At 36.5% G+C, this 10,927-nt stretch overlaps 1 protein-coding gene across 1 annotated transcript; it reads left to right on the forward strand.

Annotated features, from left to right (window-relative positions):
* Positions 1-198: 198 nt before the first annotated feature.
* On the forward strand, positions 199-9,210 carry LOC124170882 (heterogeneous nuclear ribonucleoprotein A1, A2/B1 homolog). Its single transcript, XM_046549910.1, has 8 exons — positions 199-347; positions 431-582; positions 4,316-4,436; positions 4,846-5,056; positions 5,133-5,336; positions 5,842-5,922; positions 6,922-7,180; positions 7,670-9,210. Exons 1-7 carry the CDS (start codon positions 327-329, stop codon positions 7,140-7,142), a joined length of 1,011 nt encoding a protein of 336 aa, XP_046405866.1. The 5' UTR covers positions 199-326; the 3' UTR covers positions 7,143-7,180; positions 7,670-9,210.
* The last annotated feature ends 1,717 nt before the right edge of the window (positions 9,211-10,927 follow it).

The raw sequence follows: 10,927 nt of genomic DNA on the forward strand, positions 1-10,927 counted from the left end.
GAATTAATTGTCGATGTGACTAATGTAGTACATTGGTATTAATTATTAAATACATTTAATTCTTAAAAATTGGCGTTAGAACAGTATAATTAGGAAAATTATGCATTTAAATAACATAAATACTTCTGATTTAAAAATCTGTAAAAACAAATCTTCAAAATTAACTCGTGCTTATTTCGGCGCTGCCGTAAGCTCGGTTCGCCGAGTTCACTGTATCAGCCATTTTGTTTGATATTCTGTGGATGTGGTTCGCGTCTTGAATGCGTTCATTTTAAGGTTGCGTTGGAAGTGTTTTCTGTGACCGCTACGTAAATTGCTGTGAAACAATGGTGAAGACGGAGCAGGATGTAAGTACTTTGTATACTTTAAGGAAATTTGAGTCTTAATAACATAATTACGCTATGATTGATACATGCCTCTCTTGATGTAGAGCCGAAATGGGAAGTCCGAGCCGGAGCAATTCCGGAAACTTTTCATCGGCGGACTTGACTACAGAACTACCGATGAATCTCTTAAAAAGCATTTCTCGCAATGGGGAGAGATTGTTGACGTGGTTGTGATGAAAGACCCGAAGACGAAAAGGTAGATTGCTTATGAAGTTGTTTTGTTTATTGCATGTTTGTAATGTCCATTTCCTGTCCTTTTTTAGTATGGTAGCACATTCGCGTGTAATTTAGAGTGGAGGTGGAAGTGTTTATCCTCACTTTAATTTTTGCATTCTTATACTTTTCGTAAACTTAGTCATATCATTGAATCCATATCCTTCATTTCCGAAACAGTTTGCTACTGTTCGAAAGCTCTGTAGTTGTTTGTGTTGTGGTTTCAGTAAGGTAGTTTACTATTTGATACACAGACCTTGACTCGATACTTTAAGCACCCCACACTATTTTCTGTTGCAGTCAGTTAAATATAATTCATCCTCGTAAGTTTTTACTTGCCTCGTTCCTTATGTAGTGGTTATTCTGTGCTAAGCTTTGTGGTTATTCTGTGCATTGTAGTGCTCATTCATACGTCAGCTTATCAAATCACGTATATTAATGTATCGTGTAACCAAGCCAGTAGATTTTGTTATCATTGTAACACTTGTTGAGGCAATCTATTTACATTGCAGGCAATGTATGAAAATTTCACATTAAGTTGTGGCTCTTTTTTAGTTAGTATTCATTGTCATTTTTAAATTACTTATCAGTTACGAGCTGGTAACCCGGTGTTGCTCGGGAAGGATAGTACCCAGAGAAGGGGAAACTTTAAACTTGGAATTCATGGTCATATTAACCTCTATGGGAAAATTAGAAAGAACTTAAGAAGACACACTATTGGTCTGAATGCACAGTTAAAAGGACAGCAAAGTTATTCGGGGGCTAGTTAGGTACCTGTGAACGGTCAAGTTTCAAGAAAAGGCAGTATTTGAATGTGAAGTCACTAAATCAGCCTTCGCCTCGCACACAGCAAACACAAAGATGTACAGACATTGCAGACTGGGGATGTTATCGGAAGGTGGGAGGGTCAGCAAAGGGTGGGGAGTGGGTGTAAGGTGGTACTGAGTGCACTGACAGGGTTCGGTGGAGAGAAAACGATGCAAAGGACGCATCGGACTCAACCGAAAGTAGCTCTCTGTTGTTGGGGAGCATGAAATGCACCTATGTAATAACCTTGGTCATAATCCATTCAGCCGTATCTCATATGTTGAAAAGCTGTCAAAATTTTTCTGACGTATTAGGTTAATTATTTTCCTGTTATCTGTATTTATGCAAATTTGAATTTGTGTTCTCATCTCTATGTAGTAATTTTTTTATTTTGATAACTCCCTTAAGCTTCAGTCATTTTGCTATTTGTGGTAATGTGTTTCCTGGTTCACGACTCCAAAAATAAATTAAAATTCACTTATGGCAAACGAAAAAACTCATCTGCACTTTTACTATCCAATAAGTCCTCTAGTTACAAACTTTGGAGATACAAACGTTCAAAAAGTTGTTGTGTGCATGAATTTCAAATTTGGCATCTTTGCAGTTGGCTGGTGCCACATTGCATGCGCTGCTAGATCACTTCCTCATCATCCTGAGTTGATGAGAAATTGTAATTCAGTGTTGCTCTCTGTGGGATAACTACTCATTTCATTGCCTTGCTTAGGTTTTTTAACTTACAAACGAAGTCTGGGAACACAACTTGTTAGTTAGTCAAGGACTGTAGTCTCATCAATGGATTAGATCATTGGGCTATTGAAAACTCAACCATTTGGTGAAGACCTAATGTGCTGGTTGGGTAATGTGGGATGAGGTACCGAAGGTACCCTTATAACACAAATTTAGTGGCTGGGTCAACTAGGCTGATAAGTATTCATTGGTATATAGAGGATGTGGGAAATTTCATCAATATTTTTTTGATACTTCCTTTAAATTGGATGGGAAATTGACTTTGAGTATATACGTCTATTACCTTTACATGAATGCTTTTACATTTTCAATTAACCTCTGTTGAAGACACTGTCCTTTAAAATGGGATTTCCATTAGATTTGTACTACTATGTAATGTATTATTTTTGCTTTGTCTACTGTGGTTACTGTTTTGTTAAAATGCATTTCTATAGAATTAGCTATAGATTGAGCTATTATTGACTATGATAATCAATATCATGCTTCAACCCATTTCAACTCTCCGTAGCCATATGGCTACACTACACCTTTCTGTGTAAGTAGGACTCTTGATGAAAAACGACACGCTATTTTGTTATCAAATTGTGACAGATATGCTGCTAAATGTTAAGTTGACCTAATCAATCTATTAGTTTATTTTTGAAGCTGGTTTACATGATCCCACTTTCTTAAGGAGATGGTTACAAATCAGAATTTCAGACATTTTTCTGAGTGAAAATGGGTTAAATTATATATTCAAAGAGCACAAAGTAATTAATGTTGTGATACTTAGAATCTGCAACACGTGTGATGGAAAATTTAGCTTTCCGATCCAGGTAATGATGAAAGCAAAAATCGATTAAATCTGGTAGTAGATTGAACTTGAGAACCTGGCATGGTGTGCACTATTTGTTTCACTGATAACATAATTTTTGTTTTGAATTCAGAAAAGCTATATGTAACAGAACATGGTTCTTTGTATTATTTACTTGTGGCTGAATGTAAGTAATAATCCGTAATGGTATATTCTACTTCATTCTTTCCAGCAGTGCAGAAACAATTTTGCAGTGCTTTTCCATTGTGCAATGTAAATGTTTGCTTGATTAGAACATGGGTTTTCATTTAAAAAATTGAAAAGCAATGTATTATGTTAAAAGTGTAAATCTCTTTTGAGCTACCCATCCCTCTCTGCCACAACCGAAGGGGCCCATGGGTCGAAGGTTTAAATATTATCAAACTACCGGATACAGCTCTTATTGGCCATTTTACACCGGAGTGTTCAACAAATGTAACAAGTAAACGTACACAAACAACCATGCCCTGGACCGGGGAAACCTACCCAGGCGGGACTCGAACCCGCGACCTCTTGTTTGGCAGGCGAGAACGTTACCCCGCTGCCAACGAGGCCGGCAAATATCCAGATGATCAACTTGTTGATTGGCCCATAACCCAATGATCAAGATTTCAAGGGATTACCATAATTTTAGAGTCACTGCCTTTTAGTTGATTTACTTGTCATCATGTTATGAATATACTTTTCTCCTTGGGCTCTTTCAACAGGTTTTCATTGGTAATTGTCATAGTGGATGATAAATGAGACTGAAAATTTTCTGTTTCTGGATCTGTATTTTACTTAGAAGAGATCAGAGACAAAAAGCTTTTGCCATAAAAATTGAACCATTTCACATCTAATTGTAAGCCAATGACCTCACCTAATCCTGTCAAGTTTTCAGCCACTCATGTCACTTGAAAGCTACCTCTCCTACTCACATCAGCCTCAATAGTCCATTATTTTTCATGCACTTGTGACCGATACTCTCCCTTCTTGGTTCCCCTTGAGTAAGTTGATGCAATGGAATCATCACAATATGTAATGGGGATATGGTACTTAATAATTTTTTGTCCTCTAGTACCTTGTGTTATGCTGCCTCAAATAACATTCGTTCAGGTGATATACATTTTAGCCATTGTAATCAATGGTGTAAAATGCTCTTTTAATGTCCTTAACATTCCTTGAGACTTTCAGTGGCTTTGCTGAATATGGAGGGCATGACACTTTATATTTAGTTTGTTCATATGAATCACTATTGGTCCACATTTTATCCTTTTTTATCCTCAGAATGTTTCAGTTAAAAGACTTCGTGATTATGGTTTAATGAGTATTTCAATGTATTCATTTGCAGATCCAGGGGTTTTGGTTTTATTACCTATTGCCGTTCTCATATGGTTGATGATGCTCAAGCTGCCAGACCTCATCGGGTGGATGGAAGAGTAGTTGAACCAAAGAGAGCAGTGCCTCGACAGGCAAGTGTTGTATCGTGAACTTTAAAAATTTGAAGATATTGGAGAAACTGATGGTTGACTCAAGTTTGTTGTTGAGAAAATTAAAAAGATTCATTATTATTTTGCCTTTTTCAAATAATATGTGTTGTGAATTATTAAGGCTGTATTGGTTAGTTAGTTTGTTTCTTAGTTATTGTTAGAAATGAAATCATATAAAGAAATTCATGCTCTTTTTAAGGGCCAATTGTGGGATTCTACCTTATTTCAGTAAATCCTTCCATTTATATGATACTTTTTGTGTGCTAGAAGTGACATTTTGCTGTAATGATTTAATGGAATTTATTTGTACAGTTGTCTCAAAGTCTCAATGAATAAAGACTAATGTATGTATTCATTGAGACTTATGCTACATATTCATGTTATAATGCAGGATATTTTGAAGCCAGAATCAGGAGCAACTGTGAAGAAATTATTTGTTGGTGGTTTGAAAGATGACATTTCTGAAAATGATTTGAAAGAGTATTTCAAAGAATTTGGTCATATAACTTCTGTAAGTATAGTCACCGAAAAAGAAACTGGAAAGAAAAGAGGCTTTGCCTTTGTTGAATTTGATGACTATGATCCAGTGGATAAGATTGTCTGTAAGTATCTTCATCTTTTAATGTCATTATTTCCTGCTTTGAATTTTTTTATGTGAATATTTATTAATATTTGCAGTGCAACGCAACCACTCCATTAACAATAGAAGAATAGATGTTAAAAAAGCCCTAAGCAAAGCTGAAATGGCAGGGATGCGAAATGCTCCTGGTTCTCAGAATCAAGGTCCTGCATCACCCAGGAGTGGACCATGGGGTGGAAGAGGTGGTGGTGACTGGAATGTGGGTGGTGGACATGGCCACGGCAATGGACATGGCTGGGGAGGTAATTAATTGTTTATATTTCCAGCTGCATGCAATGATCTAATTCATGATGAGTTTTCTACTTTCATTAGAATTGTTATAATTTGTGTACATTTAGCACGATTAATTACCCAAGAACAGCATTTGATGATAATGGAACATAAAAGCCTGTTGTATATAGCTTCATAGTTGATGGTGCCAAATCAGTGATTTTTACCTTCCCAGACATGGTTTTATGCGTTTATCTAATGTTTATTGGAAGTAAATTGTTCATTGTTAAAATATTTATGTTAGTGACTCACGAAATGGACCCCCGATTGTCAAAATATCTTGCTGTTCTCGCGGCATACCCTTGGGAATAGCACTTACCTTACCACTAATTTTCTAATGAGTAAAGCTTGTTATTACTTCAAGATTAATAAATTAAAAATTTGTGCAACTTAATAAGTCCATGTTGTTCAACTAATTTTACACAGAAAATGTAAGTGTCAAAATAGCCTTAGTAATTTAATTTTGTCCAATTTCAGGTGATGGTCCATGGGAAAGTCGAGGAAGTGGTGAATGGGGAAATGATAGCCCATGGGGAAATGGTGGTGGTCGTTTAGGCAGTAAGTTTCTCACTTTCATTAATTCTATTGTTATGATGTTACATACAAGGTGTGATCAAAAATTGACCGCACTGATTTTATAACTTGTTTATTTCAATGGATACAGTTTAATCGAACTTGTCACCCTCAAAGTACATGCCTTGGCTGATGACACACCTTCGCCAACGTTCTCAAACCCTGCCTGGTAAGCCTCTTCAGGTCCGCCGTACAATTAATGTTAATGTCCGCAATAGTCTAATCGCTGCCCTTTCAAGATTGATTTAACTAACTTGAAACAAAAAAACGTATGATGGAGCCACGTCTGGAAAGTAGGGTGGCTGAGGGATCAGGGAAGTTCTGGTTTTGGCAGAAAACTCTGTCACAATCAGCATATGAGCCTGCACAATATCGTGGTGGAACACCATCATGAGGGACGAAATTTGATGTGACTCGTGTCATGCCCTAAGTATCTATTAAGATTGTCTGACAGGATCCAAAACTAATGTTCACTTTTTTTTACTGCCTCCCTAACATTTAAACGGCTATTTACCCACACCAAATCGTTCACAAATTTGACATGGCTGGGGTCTGTCGATGTGGTAGGCCACCCCATTCACGAATATTTATGTGCCGAGGTTCTGTGCGATTTAAAATGACTACCACTCAAAACACTGGCTTCAACTAATAGCTTCATTAACTATGGCTTACTGAATTATTCCAAGCGTCTTCTAGCACTTTTGCTAAGTTTGAAACAAAATTTCTCGCTCACACACAGTTCCTGTAGCTTCTTCATTGCTGCCTTTGCCCAAAGTGAGAAACAGGTTAAGACACGTACTGCTGCTGCTAAGTAACGACTTGACGTAAACAAACACGACACCTTTCGTTTTAGTCGTCAGATATGTTGCAAGATGGTGCACTTTGTTTCGTTTCAATCCATTGTACGGTTTGCGCAGAATAAAATCAGTCCGGTCTTTTTTTGATCGAACCTTTAAGATGTTGCTCATGTCTCTTAATCTTCAGATGGGGGAAGTTGGTGCAATGATGATTTCGGCAGTAATTACCGGCAAGGGCATGGAGGTGGGCCTCTGAGGGGTGGTCCTGTTGGTGTCCGTGCTGCCCCGTACTCTGGGGGACCACGTGACTGGCGTGGACCTGTAGGAAGGCGAGGAGGGGAGCCTGGTCCTTACCCTCCCATTGGTGGAGGTGGTGGTGGTGGATATGGAGGTGGCAGAAGGTTCTAAGGTAGAACCCGTGTGAACTAACTATTGGTTCCCTTGAGGTATGTATACCATTTATTCTTCACAGAAGGTAACTACACTCCAAGGCATAGGAGTTTACACCTGAGAACTACCCTATAGCTCTGAACACTGTATATCCATTTACATGGGATTAGTTTTTGTATGGGGTAGAGTTGTCTATTTGATTTTCACCTTTACCTTTCATTGAAATTTGCTGATAGTGTTAAGTTACTACATACTTAAGTTCCCTTGAGCAATTCATTTCAATAGATTTCAGCATCACGGACTCCCTCTGTCAAATTTTAGTGTTAGGTAAAGTTCTCTTGCTGGGAGGAAAATTAACTTTAGCTGTAAATTAGTCCTCCCTGCATGCAATAGTTTTTTTTATTCATCTGAAAATGCGAATGGATGGTTAATTTCGTTACATCACTGCCACTTAGGCAGAGATAATACTATTGTGTGAAATTTTAGTGAATATGCTGCTGCTCTGCTAATGTACTAACCTTTTTTTGTACATTTTTGAACTTTAGGTACCTTTCAATTACTCAATATACAAGAGGGGTCAGGGTGGGCAGGTTAACAAGGAGGGCTAGTCTAACATCAGGATAGCCAGTGAGTGCTAGATTCCTTGGCGGCGGGCCTGAGACTGGGAGTAGGATCTACCATAGGTGTCTGTCTGCCTTAGGAATTGATGAAGATTGGGGGAGTGGTTAGCTTCTGTTAAAATGGAGAGTAGGAGATTTTCAACATGGTGCATGATATATCGTGTGCTTGGACAAGTCAATTGTTTTTCTTATTCTAAGTTGCCAGTGATGGTAGGGTATTTAGTTGTTGTTTCTGGTTATGAATTCCAAGATAATTGTAACCAATGTACACTTTTAGCTACCTTGTACCAGATAAGGCAAATATTTAAAGAAAGTTTGGAAAGGAGATTTGAGTAATTAATTTGATCTAAAATTTTGTACCTATGAAAGTACCACATGCATCAAATTTAGCTTCCCAAAATTAGTTTGCCATTCATATTAATATGAGCTATGTAAGGATGCATTTTTATTCATTTTAAATATGCTGGTAATGACTTTTTAACCTTTGAAGATAAGGATGCATATAATTGGGATAGACTAGCAATATTTGTAAAGTTTCCATGAAATAGAAGTTACATGTTAGTATTAACTGAAATCATATACATCTCACTTGTTTGTGTGTTGATAAGTCTGTGTAGTGTAAGAAATTAATTTTATCGTTTTTAATTGCTTCATAAATTACTGTAGTGCTATCTAGCTGAAAAAGTTGGAGTGAATTTGGGGAGGATCTGTTATCAGATTTGGTTGGTATCTCATTTATCACCAGCAGTACATAGAAACAGGTTGATGTTATGTATGAAAGGTCAGAACCATTAACTTCGATTAGTAATTTTACATTGACTAAAAATGTAATGTTTCCTGTTATTCAATGGGATAACTCTTCACCTCAAATTCTCTGTAGTAAGGAGAATGTATTATTTTATACATACGATATTGAAATAGGCACAATTACATATTGAAAGTGTGACTTGTGAGACTTGTTGTGAAAAAATTGGTTTATCAGCTTCTCTTCAATCACACTTGCTAAACATGTAGACCATACACTGTTATGTCAATCAAATTGGAGGATGTTTGTAAATTTGCATGGAATCTTTGTTTTGCAAATTTTTTTAGCCTGAGCAATTATATAGTGATAGAAATTTGTACCAGATGTAAGGACTGGGCCTTTCTCATCCAATTCCATTCTTTGCCCCCAGCTATTTGTCACTATTCATAGTTATGCCCATCCAGATTAGTGCCACACAATGTATACTGCAAGAAATTGTAATCAATTTGTGGGTATTTGTCAAATTTTAAATGGGTTGGAGTTGGCCATGGGCCATGTGAAAGTATGCATTTTACGTTCCCTGTGAGGCTTGATATGTGTTTCATGTTGGTATGGATATGTATTGTGAAGTATCACAATCAAAACATTTGGACCAGCTTTGTAATTGCATTAGGTTAGACTCCATCATTGTAGGAAATAAAATAATTTTTATTTTCCAGCATTAATGTGTTTTAATGACTGCTTTAATCTAAAAGAAATCAGCTCCATTTATTCACTTCCTTAGCTAATCATCTTGTTTATTTTAAGTTGTTGGATGCATTCAAGTTTTTTTTACATATGCTGCTGAAAATAATTGCATTTGCTAATTGATCTCAAGCAAATTTTGCCCCATAATGTTTTCAGTATTTCTAGTCATGATGCCTTCAAAAGCAGCAGTAGTTGTCTTGTAAATTATATGATACTATTCCCTCATTAATCTACATCACATTAGTAGCTATGCAATGCTATGTCGCTAAGATGTCTCTGCGAGAAGAACAGAAGGTCTTATGGCAATCTGGCTAGTCAGGTCACCTAAGTTAAGGTACTTCTGGATTGCCCATCATCAGCTGAAAGGTGAGCTACAGGGTAATCCAAGTAACATCTCACCACTGCTCCAAATACCATGTATACTTTTATCCCATTTAAATATTGAATCAATTGGCTGCATGTATTTATTTATTTATTTTTTTTTTGAGTGATGAAGTTTGTGGATAGGAATAAGTGGGCGAAGTTAATTCTTAACTGAGAGCTCAATTTTTTTATGAAAGTTCAATTGGAATAAGTGATTAGTATTTTCACAAGAGAGATTAGGATTCAATCTTTATTTGTGACTGGCATATTTTGCTTGATCCTGATAGTTTTTACCTATGTGGGTGTACAGTTAATTATATTTTTTAACCCTTACGCTGCTGATTTGTCTAAACGTATTAGGCTCTCATGTGACTATCCTATTCTAATAAATAATTTCATTTAAAGTTTTTAAAGTATGGATTTAGCATGCAACTATCATAACTGTAAAGAACTAAAGTTCTGTTACACATGTGTTCCACAATACCACGTTTACCAGTGTTCTGGTATACACTGGTAAATGTGGTATTGATTTTCTGATAATGTGATGATTAAGTCAATGATGATATTTTTGGTTTAATCATTCTGCACACCCAGTGCCTTAGGGACATAAATTGTCTTGTGAATTGCAGAATTGGGTTTAGGAATAAAGGAATTCAGATAAAATATTTGCATTAGGACAACTCAGTTTAATTTCTGCAGTTAATCCAAATTATTAATCTTCTATGTACAAATTATCTCATAGTAAAATGTCTTTTGCAAACGCATCCTTAAGATATTGAAATGTCTGCTTGTTCAGAAGCAAGCCTAAACTGTTCTCACAATTGCTCATTTAAACCCTAATTTTTTAAATATTCTCTGAAACCTCCATGTGAGGAATATTTTTGGGCCAGAAATAATCTAGCATCCTTGTTGCATTGTGATAGTGTTGCAATGGAGTTAAGATGGTGGTATCGTAAAAGTCGAGTAATATCTCTCTCGCAACTTGTGATTGTTGAACTCCAATGCATATTGCTATGTTGAAACAGGAAATCTTAAATGGACTTTAGATGTTACACAACTGAAATATTCTAAAATCTGGTATTGATTTTCTGAAGTGTTCTCCTAGGCCTCATATTTTCGTTGCCCTCTGGGTGGTCGAAATGAAACATTTTTGTTTTGTTTCACTTGCCATCCCTGCTCCCAGCCCCTTCCTATATATAATGCATGGAGAAAAACCTCCCATACTAAACATCTGTGATTAGTAAGCTTCCCTAAGAATTTTATCATGTGAGCTCCAGTTAGGAAAACTACCTTTCTGTAGCAAAATGTTTTGCCTTTAAATTATTTTG

Source organism: Ischnura elegans, chromosome 1, assembly GCF_921293095.1.
Source record: "Ischnura elegans chromosome 1, ioIscEleg1.1, whole genome shotgun sequence".
Lineage (NCBI taxonomy): Eukaryota > Metazoa > Arthropoda > Insecta > Odonata > Coenagrionidae > Ischnura > Ischnura elegans.